Below are 15,078 nucleotides of genomic sequence, written 5' to 3' on the forward strand. Positions count from 1 at the left end.
TTCATTTAATGTTTATTTGAAAAGTGGTGAGTCTTCCATGCACTAGCTCACTTGCCAAGTGCTGACAACAGCCAGGGCTGGACCAGAAGCTAGGAACCCCATCCTCATCTGCCTCTCACATGGATAAACGCTCAAGGCTTGGGCCGTTTTCCACTAGCTTCCCAGGCACATTTGCAGGAAGTGGATTGAAACACAGAGCAGCCACAACTCCTGCAACATCAGATGCTGGAATCAAAAGGGGTAGCTCAACACTAGTCCCTGAACCCAGAATGATGCACCAGGTTATACTAGACTGCCTTTGTAGGGACAAGATACTTTCTGGCAGAATCCAGCAAATAAATTGTCCACAGGTTAGTCACAACAGCCAACATTCACAACTAAGTGCTTGACACCACACTATGGATGCTGCCACGCTGTTCCCATCCCCACTCTACATTACCAGTGTCCTGGAGTTTGTGGTTTTGCTTTTTCATGCACAAATGCCCATCCTAACAACAAAAAAAATTTTGCTGGCAGGCTGGGCTCCTGGACTGACATAAAAGCAGCTACCTGGAAGGCTTGTATCTCAGAGGGTGGAGACCTCCCTGCCCAAGGCTGTCAGCTCAAGGTCCAGTTCAACAGTGAGAACAGGAAAGACAGCTGGACAGCCAAAGCCTTAAGTGAAACCAAACTGAAGGCAAAGTCCTAGTTCTCTGAAAGCTCCCACTTTCTTAGCAAGGTTTAGAGTGCAGAGCCTCAGAAGCCACTTGAACATGAGTGCTGCAAGAAGCACCGACTCCTCTCTGGCGAGCCTCCCATGGGTCTTGCAGCAGGCCTCTGGGCGGAAATTCCCCCACTACCAGCCCTCACTTTAATTCGGCCAGGCAAAATCCTCCTCTCTGGCCCAACTTTTTGTTTGCAACCATAGGCTGCCCTCCAATTCTTTCTCTGGAAAATCAAATACACACCACCCTGAGAGTCTTCCTTGCGAGGAGCACTTACCCTGGTATGCGCTCCAGGTGTCCTCCTTGCCAATTCCTGGAGGAACACCACCAGCCAAATGCAGGTAGCTGAGTAGGCCAAGGGCTCACGTGTTGCTTCAGCTGCTGAGCTCCCTTCCAGGTGTAAAATGGAGCCTCCTAAAGCCCGGATTCCTCTCCTGGAAGGTGTCAGAGTCCTGCAGGGAAAGATGCTGCTGGGTTGGCTTGTGGAACATTTATGACACACCGAGGGTGTTCAGCTTCCGAATACTCCTTATTCTCATAATTCAGAGCTTTTTCCACTTCTAGCTGTTGCAACACAAAGAGATGTAATAAAAAGGAATCTCATGTCTTCCTCCTCCTCCGATCAACTCCTGCAAGTTCACTGTCATAACCCATGTGGACAGACCTCCTTCACCCGCTAAACTAGGTAGGATTTCTCCTCAGTATTGACAAAGTCTTTGGCCAGGACCTGTTTGCAAATACATTTCCAGCTCTCGTGTACTCCTCTACAACCAAAACAGACATTTTTTTTTATTGCAAAGTCAGATATACAGAAAAAGGGAGAGACAGAGAGGTGAATCTTCCGTCCAATGATTCACTCCCCAAGTGACCACAACAGCCGGAGCTGCGCCAATCCGAAGCCAGGAGCCAGGAACTTCCACCAAGTCTCCCACGTGGGTGCAGGATCCCAAGGCTTTGGGCCGTCCTCAACTGCTTTCCCAGGCCATAAGCAGGAAGCTGGATGGGAAGTGGGACTGCCAGGATTAGAACTGGCGCCCATGTGGGATCCTAGCATGTTCAAGGCGAAGACTTCAGTGACAAGGCTACTGTACCTGGCCTGAAAATAGACATTAAAAAAAAAAGTTATTTGTATTGGAAAGGCAGATAAACAGAGAAAGAGATGCAGAGAGGAAGATCTCCCATCCGCTGGTTCACTCCACCAGTGTCACAATGGCTGGAGCTGAGCTGATCTGTAGCCAGCAGCCAGGTGTCTCTTCTAGGTCTTCACGCGGGTAAAGGGTCTCAAAGCCTTGGGCCATCCTCTACTGCTTTCTAGGCCACAAGCAGGGAGCTGGAAGTGAATGGAAGCAGCCGGGACACAAACCAGTATCCATAACGGATCCCCGTGCACACAAGGCAAGGATGTAGCTCCAGGCCATTGCATTGGACCCCAGAACAGACATTCTGAGAGAGGACTTGAAGAATGAAACCGACTGCTGTGATGGGAGCATTTGTGGTCTTACCAAACAATCAATCAAGCACCTGCCTCACTGTCAGGTACAGTTGGAATTCAGTATTTCCTGAATGCATAAAAAATGGAGCTGACTTGCTAGCTTAAAAAGCGAGGCTTCTAGTGGGAGGCATTTCACCTTGGTGAAGACGCCACTTGCAAGGCCTGGATCCCTCACTGGAGTGGAGTGGAGTGCGTGGGGCTCGGTCAGCTCCTGATGAGCACCGGGCAGATGGGGCTGGGGTCACAATTTAGGGCTTTGCCCTCCACGTGCGAGACCATAATGGAGTTCTGGGATTCTGGCTTTGACTTGGCCCAGCCCCATCTGCTGTGAGCCTCAGGGGAGTGAATTAAGGTTTTAGAAAATAGGAAAATTTTTAACCTACTCAGAAGTTAAGACCTGACAGTTTATACTTCGAATTAATCCAGGAGACATTCAGCCTGTGGTTTGAGACTAGTACAATATAGATGCTCTTTTTGGGAACAAGGTCAATAGCTACATCAGAAAATATTAAACTCCTTCTAATCAGAAGAATTTCTGTTAAAAGTTTCAGTACCTTTTCATTAAACACCAGAACTTGAATAAATGTATTTTCATGTGTTGCTATGTTTCTATGATCTTCCTTAAAAAAAAACCTGTGACTCTCTAGTTGTCATGTGTATGTTCGCTGTGGTTGGAATAGACAGCGTGAATGAACCAAGTATCTAATGCCCCAGTAGGTCGAAGAAATGTTGGCAATATGCCTGCAATGAGCACGTGGAAGGAGCTGGTTGACAAGCCAACAAATTTTATTGGGCAATCTAAGCTTTTATCTATGCAGAAGCACATCAATGTTTACACAACTTTTACACAAGAACGAAAAAGAAAAAAACATTTAACCTAACAAATCAGTTTACACACATTACCAGTAAAAAGAAACACAGTAAGTCAATGCCTTGTCTTCTTACATTGTCATCACTGTTACTCAAATCACAGACAAGTTGCCAAATATAAACTTTAGGGCCAGCAGCAAAGTCAGCTGGCCCATAATCCTGAACATGTGAGTTTACAAGAACTGAAAGTTACCTATGTGCCCAAGAAAAACAGATGCTTTCACTTAGCTCTTTACACGTCAGGAGCTGTATTTGGGCTCAGAAAACAGCAGCTTCTGCCTACAGGGAAAATTTCAGCAACTGCAGACTTGAAAGGGTATGCAGACAGGGCAAAAAGGGCAAGTACTTTTCCCAGCAAAGGACAGACTCCCAGTGAATGCCGGGCAGCAGCAAGCTGATGACATCAGAGCAGATGGGGAAGAGGAATCAACGCAACCTTTGTCATGTGGGAAAGGCAGGTGATGGAGGGTGTGGGGAGGATCTCACCAGGAAGTAGTTCAAATCTACGGAGCACGCGGCATCTCCTGTAGCTACGGCCGAGTTATCTGGTACCTTTAAGTCACGAAATGACAGAGCACAAAGGCCCCGTGGAGCCCTTCCCAGGACTCCCAGGAATTTCTTAATGCAAGACTTATTTGTTGGGGAGGGAAAAAAAAAAAAAAACAACCTTCCATACAATCTAACAGTAGAATGATAGGCAAGCAAATGGATGCATTGAAGACCGTCAGAGAAAAAGCAAAGTTCCAATAACCAAAGCCACAGACGTCATCCTTTCTGAGTCTAGCCTTCACTGTTTCTTCTCCATTGTTGATCTTCAAGAGAGACTGTCTGAAAGAGAAAGGACAACTCCATCACCACAGTTCATTTCTACGTCAACTGTAAGCAATCAAATACTCTTAAATACTCACCAAATTAAGTCAAAACTTTGAATTGATAGTTAACTATGACAGTGGTATATGTTACCTCTAGCTGTTTATAATCCTCATCAAAAATATAAAATACAGCTCTTTGCACATCCTTCAAATACAGGGAACATGTACGTTAATTTGGGTGTTGAAGAATTTATTCTCACTTTTAAACAATAAAGCACACAAGATTTTACGTTGTCACCCCCACAGCATTGCTACTTCAGTAACATCAAATTAAGACAGATTTTTCCAATTTTAATCACATTCAAAGAAGCATCATTTAAAGATGAGAGTATTCAACTGCATTCTCACTACAATGAAAGGTATATGGGTACCTAGTTTTTCTAATAATACAACCTCTTGATTTCATACTCAATGGAACTGGTACAATCTACAAAGACCCTGTAGCCTGCCATGCAGGGAGCAGCAAAGGGAGGCAGAGAGAACCCTGCCTTGGTCTGCAGCAGAGATTCCGGGCACCCAAGGCAGTCCTGGGACCTCCCTAAGCATGCTTCCTCAACAGGAAACAGGGGTCTCCTTTCTCATCAAGGGCATTGTGAAGGCTAAGTATGTGACAGGTCTCTATTTGCTTTGGGATCATTGTTGAAGCAACAGAAATAGGAAAACTAACTTACTTAACTTTTTAACAGCTTTTTCATCTCAAACAACTTAGTTTGGTTGGTTGGATTGTTTAACAGGTAAAGAAGAATTTCTTCATGTTTTTCAACCTATGGTGGAAAAAAGAAATAGCATAATGTAGTTTCTGAAACTGTTAGGGGGAGGATGAGTTCATTTGAAGGAAAGCTTACTTGTTTCTGCAGTTCTGTACAGCAGCAATTCATTCTGTGTGTCTTTTCTAAAAGCAAATGTGACGAAAGCCGTTAGATGACACTCACTACAGGTAACAAGGAAGACTTTAGCATGGAACAAAAACAGATCTGCTGCTCATGCATGGTGTCAAACACAAAAGATCTGGAGTGAAGCATTTGGGATCTGCTGCTGTGGCCTGGTTTTACATCTCCATGGTTGCCTATCATATATAGAATCTGTCTTTTTAGTTGAGGGCACGTATGCTGAATAAAAATCTTTGAAAATACTAGAAAGACTCAATCCCAAATTCTGAGACATTCCTTTTCATCAGGATCAAATTTAAACTGGAAGTAAGGTACATGCACAACATCTTTCTTCCATCTCTAAGGCTCCTGACAGCAACAGTCCCCAGGGCAGTACTGTTAGCCTGACCTAACGGTGTCTGGGCCAGAGGGACTGCTGCTGGCAAGGAGCTTCCTGAGATGGCCACAGGGCCCTGAGCGCAGCCCCTAGGGTGTGAGAAGGCGGAGACAGGGAAGGTAGCCCATGGGGACTCAGCAAGCTTCTCTACTATTCCTTACACATACCCATGTCATCAGTGTCACTTAAAACAATACCTTTAGTGAATGTGCTGGGCTTTTTAGATGTGATATTTTTTGCCAGACCATACATCACCAGCTTATTAGCTACACTGACACTACCATTCTCCGAACATTTCTCAATCGAAACTGTGTGGACATTCTTAGTAATTCCTTTCACAGAAAGCATTACGTTCTGATTCAAGATGAAATTTTTCAGCAGCTCTATTATTAACTGAGAACAACTTCCATTAAATTCCATTAGTCCTAGAGGAGAAAAAAAAGAATTAGTCTTCAAGTCCCTTTAAAATGAATAACAAGCAAAAGGCTTACTGAATTTAGCTGCATTTGAGTAGGTTTTAGTGTTCTACTGATACTGGTTTAAGAGACTCAAACACATTCAATATATACTTCTTGATCACTGGTAAGATGTTATGCACTAACACGGTCTACAGGGCACAAAACAGACGCAATGCCTGTCTTCAAAATTCTTGGCAAATGCAAACAATTTTTAAAAAGATAATTTTTCAACTCTGTGTCCAAAGAATAAAAAGTAAACTATGAGGCAGACCATCAACGTTAATACCCAACAGGACCTCTGAGAAATCAGAGGTACAGTACAAGGCTATTTTATTTCAACTAACTTTGTGCAAATTCCAATGGAGACTCAAACATATGCAAATCTAATGAGCAAAGTAAGGCCACCAAAAACGTGTAATTTGAATTCCTGTAGTCCCTCAAGAGAGGCGTAATAAAGCAGAAACCCTAACTCCGATCCTGTTGCTGCCAGTTAACACCTGCATGGAAACCTGAGGCCAAACACAGTTCTTGAACCTTGGCACTCGGAAGTCAACCTGTGAAATGGACTGAATGACCAAATACAGTCCATAAGCAGTGTGAGAGTAAACTTTTGCTGTTGTTTTCTTGGGGAGAGGGGACAGGAGGTTCTGCTTTTTAAAAATTTTGATGTTTATATAGTTTATCAGGGTGAGAAGGGTGAAGGATCAGGGGAAAGAGGATGAAACCATTCTTTTTCTTCTTCCTGTATCTGGGGGAGAGGGGAATACAAAGGGAGAAGCCATGTCCAGCCTCCCAACTGCCTCAGTAACTCGAGGATGGGGAGCAGCCACATGATGTCATCCCAGGATCCCCATGGTAAAGTGTTTTCTGAGGGTTCTGCTCCAGCGACTTCGATGGTTCTGAGATGCTGCTGACATGACTGCTCCAAGTATCAGGAAATCCCTCCAAGATCCCTCTTGCTGACATAGTCCACCTCCATTTGCCCAGAAACTTGCTATCAAGCCTCACTGGGGTAGTTGATCAGTTTGTTCTGCCCTCTTTTCTCTGCATAGCAATGGATGCTGCAGCCCAGCCCAGCCTTGCTCACCACACTCACTTGGCTCTTATGTACCACAGGGGGAGCTGCAGCCCAGTCAGTGACCCCCAAACCACCACAACCCCCAGCTCTGGTTCCTGTGCCTGCCAGCATGTGAAGTGGACTGGTCTGGCCTGCCCCACATCCCATTCAGATCTCATATCATCATTGGGCTTTGAAGCTTTACTCAACCCAACCAACTCCAGCTCATACTCATGCCAGCGGGTAGTGCTAAGAAATTTCTTTGGAAACTACTCAATACTGAGAAATTTGGGCAGTTACTTCAAATATCCATTTAATTCAAACACCGAGCTGTGAAAAAGGAAAAGGAGGAAAATATCCATGGACACCCAAACTGGAAAGGGTCTTAATAATCTACCTTCAAGTGAACATCTGATAATTTGGAAAGGAAGCTCTAGGTGTCTGGCAGTGATTGGTTGTACTCTAGAAAGAGGCAGAGTTTCAGTATTTCCATAGTCTGCATACAGCACTCTCACATCATTGTCTGATGTCCCCAGAACAATTGCACGGTACCAGAGGTCATCACCTGAAAACAGAAAGGAGTCTCAGGTAAGACGTTAGTCAACAGGGCCCAGTGCAAAGGTGTAACGGGAAAAGCTGCTGCCTGTGGTGCTGGCTTCCTATGTGGACACAGGTTCCAATCCCAGCTGCTCCATTTTTAATCCAGCTCCCTGAGAATGACCTAGGAAAGCATCAGAGGCTAGTTTAAGTGCTTGTGTCCCTGCACCCCCTTGGGAGACTCAGAAGAAGCTCCTGCTCTGGATTGGCCCAGATCTAGCCATCCACAGCCATTTGGGGAACGAACCAGAGGATAGAAGATCTTCCTTTTCTGTCTCTGATCCCCTTCTAACTCTGCCTTTCAAATAAATCAATGTTTTTTTAAAAAGTTATATTCAGTAACCCCTTAAATTCATAGTTATACCACTTACACATTCATGTCAAGACTTGTGGTTAGAGTCCAAATGAATTATATGCATTCACCTTCAGTCCTTCCAAGTTCTACCAAAAGGACAATCAACTTTTTTTTAAAGCATAAAACTACAAGAGGGGAGAACAAGAGAGAAGACAACCTAACAGTTAAAGCTGGACACTTGAACAGAAATGAGTGAGCACAGCCAAGGCAGCTCCATGAGGCTGGCACTAAAGGAAGCCCCAAAGTGAAGCTGCAGCTCAAAGCCCCGAACCCTGATGCTCACGAGCTAGTACTCACTCCAAAGTAGGAGTAGACACAGAGTAGCACAATGGCAGAAAGCATCCTAGATTCGCCAAGATTGCAAGCTTCCTACTACCACATGAAGACACTAACAGTTCTAGAAAAAAAAATTATCTAGGTGCAGACTTGGGAGAGCCCAGAATGACACCTGTCTCTTGACTAGAGATACCAACAACCAAAACAATAAAAGTGATGCCTTCCAAAAGGTAAAGCGAAGAGGACTGCCAACCTATTGTTTAAGTATTTTAAATGTAACAAATAACAGAAAATCATCTTGCATGAACCTTCTCTCAGCTTCTGGTATATGTGATCCACCCAAATACTGGAATCAACCAAACAGCAATTAAAAGAAAATTAAGAATTCCAGAAAGCAATGAGGACAGAATCTTGCTGAGCAGGTGGAACAAGAGAGAACTCAGCCAAACAATAGTGGTCCACCCTACACTGACCATCGATCCCAAAGGTGTTGGTCAAGCCCTAAAGGACAAACAATGATGGTGCACCTGGCACTGAACGGATCCCAAGGGTGATGGCAAAGGCCACAGGGCAAACAATGGTGGTACATCTTGCACTGACTGGATTCCGAGGGTGATGGTGAAGGCCTCAAGGACAAACAGTCTGGACATGAGCAGCTTGTAAGCCTGAAGTGGCCTCTGACAGGCTCCAAATTCACAAAGCAAATTGACATGTATGCAGAGTACCAGAAGATTAGCCAAGTATACAGAGCCCCAACAACAACTAAGGTATCAAAGGGACACACAACACAGTACCAAAAATGACTCACTGTGAACAGTGATACAGAATGCTGCTCTCACCAAAAATCATGATTTGTCACACGAAGAGAAACAAAGCTATGCACAGATAGCAGCCAAATGATGGAGGAAGCCAAATGATGAAGTTCCCACGCTGCATCCCCCACCCTCAGGACAAGTCCGCAGCCAGGCACAAACTGAAAAACAGTTCTGAAAGCGCAGGGGAGCCAGAGACTGAGAAGGAAAGTCAGAGTCAACGGGGCAGACTAGACCACATCTGTGATGTGGGCTACTTCCCCAAAGCAGCCCTCTCCTGTAGGCTGAGCCCCACATCCTGCCAGCAGCCTCACCTACCCCGAGATTGACAGGAGCCATGTACAGCCATTCCCCCAGGCCTGCCAACCAGACCCAACAGTAGACCCTGAAGCAGCCCTGTGGCCTGCTCCAGATACACTTACTTTAATTCCAAAGGCAAGCTAGTATTCATGACACATATTCCTTACATTAGCAAAATGAAGCTGCCAACATGAAATATTTAAGAGAAGAATGGTTGAGTTACCCTCAAATGAACAACTGACTCCCCAAGCCATTTGATTTTACTAGTACATATCAAGTGTTATATATTATTCACAATATTAACACGTAAATGCAATGTCCACTGATTCACCACATAAAGTATGATTACCTAGAGCTAGTTATATGAACAGATTTGTACAGATGCATATATCTTTACCTAAAATTAATTTTGGGCCAGGATTGCAACACAGCACATTAAGTGTCCACTTGAAATACCAACATTCCCTATCAGTGCCAGTTCAAGTCTGAGCTACTCCACTCATAATTCAGGTTCCTGCTAATGCACTTGGGATAATGGTGGCAGGCAGCTCATGGACTTGGGCTGTTGCCACCATGTGGAAGACTAGGATGAAGCTCCTGGCTTTGGCCTGGCACAGACCTTGCTACTGTGGCCATTGCAGGGGGAGGGGAGGGATGTGAAACATGGGATGAAAAAAAATATATGTTCCACTCTTGTCACTCTTTCAAGTTATTAAATAAAACTTTCGAAAAAATTAAGAAAAGCTAACTCCAAAATATAAACACACAATACTACCTTTCTTAATCTGTATCCAATCAAATGAAATATGCATGTAATAATAAGATCTACACAATCTTACATAAAATACAGCACACTCAGTAATTCCCGCTTAACATTTTGTGTAAAATAACCTTACTTGTGTATCTGGCACAGCAGGCCTCTCCAGCTCTTGGTATGTAGCACGGTAGGCCTTTCTGAGCATTGCAGTATTCTAACAATTCAGCTGTTAGGCTGCACAGCTTTCTCTGGTTTTCTGAAAAGAGACAGAAGCGATGCTCTGGAAAATTCCCAGTGCCACCATCAGTGGCAGCACACAGCACAGGCTGGAGTCTCACTCATCAGACAGCCCTCAGCACATTGAAGCCTATTCAGAAACACACTTGGTTCTGGCTGCCCTGCGTTCAAGGGGTGGGAATTCTGGCAGGGGCCTGTAGGGAGAGTCTGGGGACTAGTTTCCTGATGCAGGTCATTGTACTACTGCGCTAGTGGCAGGAAAACTCACTGACTGCTATGGTTTACAACTCTTTGGTATACTTCGCAGCACGTTGTTCTTAATACTACTTGCAAGTCATCATAACCTAGGTTGTTGAAAGGATCAAATAATTTCAGTCATCTATTGATTATTGAATAAGAGATTTTATAATGCTAAAGATATATTTAATAGCAGTTATCTATTATCACAATTTCAGACTGGCAATTTGAAGTAGAGGTTCATTTTTTCTGCCTTAAAGTACCTGTAAATGAGAAATCCTTCAATATGCACTAAATCATGTTTTGATACTATAAGGAAAACCTCAAATATGTTCAAGAGATTCCTTAATTACAATCTCCCATGAAGCAATAAAAAGTAAAATAAAAAGGAAAACAACAGTTTTTACATGTTATTTTTTTCTTACTAGTGCTAGTGTGTAAGATATAGTAAAACTATGATCACGGATAACAAATTCAATATTCCTACAACTATCTTGTTCAAACTCACTTCATGGTTGTCGAGTAGAAATTCAGTAAACCCATTCAATACAGGTAACCTGTTTTTTACTAGCAGATGATAGAGTCATTCACAGGACATTATCTTGTTACATAAAGCTGTTGGTGGTTTTCAAGACCAAACTGCTCAGAGTGTGGAACACAGAGCGTCCCATCAAGTCCCATCTGTGTTGTGATAACTCCATGTGCCTCAGGTATTATGATCCACCATTCTTTTAAATAGCAAGTGACATAAAAACCATCAGATTCCTCTTCTCCCCTTCATTTCCTAAGGAATTCAAGACAAGCATGTTCCTTGCACAGTGTAGAACAATAGCATAAACGTGTATCCAGTTTCAGTGTCTTACCTGGCATCTCATTTGGTATAGCATAAAACAAAGTAGGGCTTATGATTTCTAATATGTTTGCTCGTATGGTTTTATTAATCGGCATTTCTATCGTCTTCCACTGCTCCTCTGAAGAGACAGCTGAAAATACAAGCACAGGTGAAACAGGCAAGGAATGCTCCTCTTCCCAGGATTGTAACTGTTGGACTTGATCATCAACCCCTGGTTTTCAGCATTTCTCTTTTCAAACTGCAATTAGGAACTCCACCTGAGAAATCCCATGTCATATTAAAGGAGTGTGAATGATTTCATTCACACAGTGTGTATGTTCATTTCCATGGTACATTTAGTATAATCCTTAAAATGTACTTAGACTTTATGGAAAACGCATTGTATGATATACATTTACCTGGTAACTAAACCAAAAAAAAAGTATACTTGTTCACCAGTTAAAGTCTAACATTAACTTCAAAAACTTATTAACTTATGTTCACAAAGCATATGTCTACAGGAAATTTTTTTGTCTTTTAGGATGGAAAATTTTTCAAAGCCTAGAAAAACAGAGATAACACATTTAAACACCAAATAAATGGTTTAAAAACATTACCTTGAAGCCTGTGGGTGTCAACATGAGGACCATGTTCATTTACAGGTGAGTTATTTGGCACGTCTTTATGTGGTGAACTGGCTTTTAAAGCTAGATGCTCATCAATAAGAATGTCACTAATTATTCTGGGATAAGAAGTAGAAAGATCCGTGAGTTCAAGTCCCACCCCGTTTTCAGTGACTTCAACCACTCTGGCTTGGAGCTTTACCCCTGCAACACACATCTGAAATCTTGCTATGGCTTCTTTAGTCCAATGTTCATTTTTAGGCTGTACATCTGGAAAATAGGAATAGCATCAGAAACAATTCTGTGTATATTCTGTATTTTTGCTCCAATAACATCCAGGAATGGGTCCTTTGCCAAATTTATCATTCTAGCAAACACTTGGCTAATTTTTCCTCCAATATTCAATTACACAACAGCATCCTCCATGTCCAAGTTATAGACAGTAACATTTGCTAACAAACTCTAGGGTTTTAAGAACAAAATTTTCCTTACCACTGCCCCATATCACGATCTAGTTTATTTCCAACAGCCAAAAATAGGAGTGTTCCTTTTAGACTGTCATTATATTGTTACACACACAATGATGAATTAGCAATTAAACTGGTAAAAGAAGCCAACTGATATACTTTTACTTCTGTGGACAATTTCAAAATGTCATCTTTAAATTACTTCAGCAAAAATGCCTTTTCTGAGATCATTTTGGCTTACACTTTTATTGTCTCAACAGGGGACCCTTAGCTCAGAGTACATGTGAACCACTCCGAGGTCTTCAAAGCACAGATCTGGGGGCCCACTCTCAGAGCTTACGTGTTGCTGCAATTTTAGCAAACGTGCTGCTGAAGCTAGCACCTACCTCAGAGCTTCTAATCTCATAAATCTGAGATTGGGACTGAGAATCTGCTAAACAAACAAAGCAAAAAATCCCATGTTGATGCTGTAAATTCAGTGCTCACGTGCTAAGAAACACTGGCATAAAACAGTAAGAATAATCCCAAACACAGACTACAGAGTGAGGAGTGCAGATGAGCAAAAGGAAAAAGTGAAAACAACTCTGCTCCCTGACTACATTAACATTTAGAACCCAACTTTGCATCATCTTTATGTGCAAACAGAAAAACACACACACACATGTTCTCTTAACACTTGAGGACAGCACTAGTATTATTTCTGATAAGGAAACAGAAGCACAGAAATCTGAGAAAATGTGCCTAAACATCTCTCAGCAAGTGGGTAGCAGAGTTGGTTTTGGAGTCTGGTCTATATCACAGTGGTGTTACTGCACCTTTCCTATATTCTGCCTTCAGCACTTAGCAAGGCACATGAAGAAGCATTACTAACAAGAACATTTACCAGCATTTTGATGAATGACTGTGAACCAACAGCCAACAAACTGACCTGAGCGCCAAGTCCTGTCCTACACCTGTGTGCAGCCCTCCCAGCAACCCTGTGAACACAGGATTCCTATTACCCATCAGTGCTGTGCCTCCTCACTGCATCAGTCCTGTATGACAGCTGTCTAGATGCTTCTGCTCCTGACAGCAGTGTGGAGTCAATTTCTCTGTAGCCAACCATGGCATGATTCCCAGATTTCTGTGGAATAAATCCCTGAAAGTATCACTGTTCAATTAAGAGAGGTGAGTAGCTCAAGTCTTGAAGGAAGCCTGCAAAATGCCTGCCAAAGAGGGCACCGTTACGCCCCCTCCCCAGCACTGCAGAAAAGCATCTACTCCAGGATCAACTACTGGGGACATTCTGACCAACACTTTCTAAAACGGCCTCTCTACATTTTGTAATATCAAGTAGGATCTTTCACCTCGAACAACATATTAAAATTTACAGATAGTAACAAAAGATTACTGTTTCATACCTACTAACCAGCACTTTACCCCCTGGAATGGAACTTGCAAAAAGACCGATGATATTGTTTGCAGTTCATTTACAGTAACTTCTTCGGTGTTTCCATAATCCACAAAATGTACTTTAACATTTCCATTTGGCAAGATTTCCTTGACTACTGCGCGATACCAGTTACCATCACCTAGATTTACCAGAGTTGGGGACAAAGAACATTGTGAAGTCCTCATCTTGAAATCAAGATATTCTTTTATTCAAAGTGGCTAATAAATCTACTCTCTCCCCAGGAGTGACAACAAGCCATGATGATGTCACCTTGTGCCTTGCTCTGTTCATTTTGCCCACTCTCCAGCTGCAACCAGTCTCTGATGAGGTGGGCCAACTGAGCAGAACACCCCACAGAGCTGCCCGCTCAGAGCACAGGGCTCCCACCCAGGCTTCCTTATGCTCTGGAAATTATGAAATCTTGCCTTTTCTGAAATTGTGGGCAGGCACAAGGCAGCAAATCTGTTGAATAGTACCTAGCCTGCCTGCCACCCTCACCTTACATGGAGCAAGAATTCTTGCCTTGTTCTTCAGTACTTGCCCTCAGTTTGAGGGTGGGAGGCACTCCATATTCCACCTCGACACTCCACTCACAGTCAGCTTCGCTTTTCATTCAAAAGTTCGTAGATTAAGATTTTGCAAAACCCATTTTCTTTTGCTGTATCTCTAAAATTTTTATAGTACCCAATATTTACATCAAATATAAATGAATTACTTCAATCATAATTTATCCAACAAACAGAATGAAGATTAGGTAAAATTCAATGAACCTGAATATATTTTCTTTAAGACTCAGCATGCTCCAACTCTGTGTTACGGCCTAGACTGGTTTAGGTTTCTGACTTGACAACACATAGTAGAAAAACTATTTGCAATGAAGCAAAGGTGTCTCATCAAACATATTTTCAAAATAAGCATGTACAAAGGGTCCAGAAGATACAGTGAACCTGCATGAACTGACATTTTAATATAAGATCTTCTAAAATATGAGATATTATAAATGAAGTTTATGTAAAAACAGGTCATTTGGAGTCTCCTTGCTATATCTTAAGCATTCACTTAGTCTTAGGTGTGAAAATCACATGCTTGAACATACAACAGAAAACAAAAGCTCAGAGTAAGGGCTGAATATCAAGAAACCAGGTTCTAACAGCCACGGTTATGCCAACTACAACTTACCTCCAAAAAAAGCACAGCAAGGCTGCCCTAATTCTGCCTTGAGCCCAGCATGCAACTTCCGCTGGCACTGTTCTGCAAGTAATTTGTTCAACTCACTGAGCTTCTGTAAGGCTGAAAATAAACACATATGCAATATTTAGCCTTAAAATCCAGATGCAGACTTTCAAAAAAAGACAGAAAATGTTTTGATCATAAAAATCTCAGCAGGTACATCACCAAACAACTGTTAAGTAAACTAAATTATATTCCTTAATT

At 42.6% G+C, this 15,078-nt stretch overlaps 1 protein-coding gene across 1 annotated transcript in view; it reads right to left on the reverse strand.

Annotated features, from left to right (window-relative positions):
* Positions 1–4,609: 4,609 nt before the first annotated feature.
* Positions 4,610–15,078, reverse strand: part of TDRD1 (tudor domain containing 1) — a 38,125-nt gene continuing 27,656 nt past the window's right edge. Inside the window, exons 17-25 of the mRNA XM_040992494.1 lie at positions 14,824–14,934; positions 13,613–13,783; positions 11,740–12,015; positions 11,154–11,273; positions 9,956–10,072; positions 7,117–7,284; positions 5,402–5,629; positions 4,784–4,830; positions 4,610–4,702 (exon numbers count right to left, since the gene is read on the reverse strand). Coding sequence (XP_040848428.1) covers positions 4,610–4,702; positions 4,784–4,830; positions 5,402–5,629; positions 7,117–7,284; positions 9,956–10,072; positions 11,154–11,273; positions 11,740–12,015; positions 13,613–13,783; positions 14,824–14,934 — 1,331 coding nt within the window. The remainder of the gene's footprint in view (positions 4,703–4,783; positions 4,831–5,401; positions 5,630–7,116; positions 7,285–9,955; positions 10,073–11,153; positions 11,274–11,739; positions 12,016–13,612; positions 13,784–14,823; positions 14,935–15,078) is intronic.

The sequence above is a fragment of the Ochotona curzoniae genome, unplaced genomic scaffold (assembly GCF_017591425.1).
Source record: "Ochotona curzoniae isolate NIBS_2020 unplaced genomic scaffold, NIBS_Ocur_1.0 contig_66, whole genome shotgun sequence".
NCBI lineage: Eukaryota > Metazoa > Chordata > Mammalia > Lagomorpha > Ochotonidae > Ochotona > Ochotona curzoniae.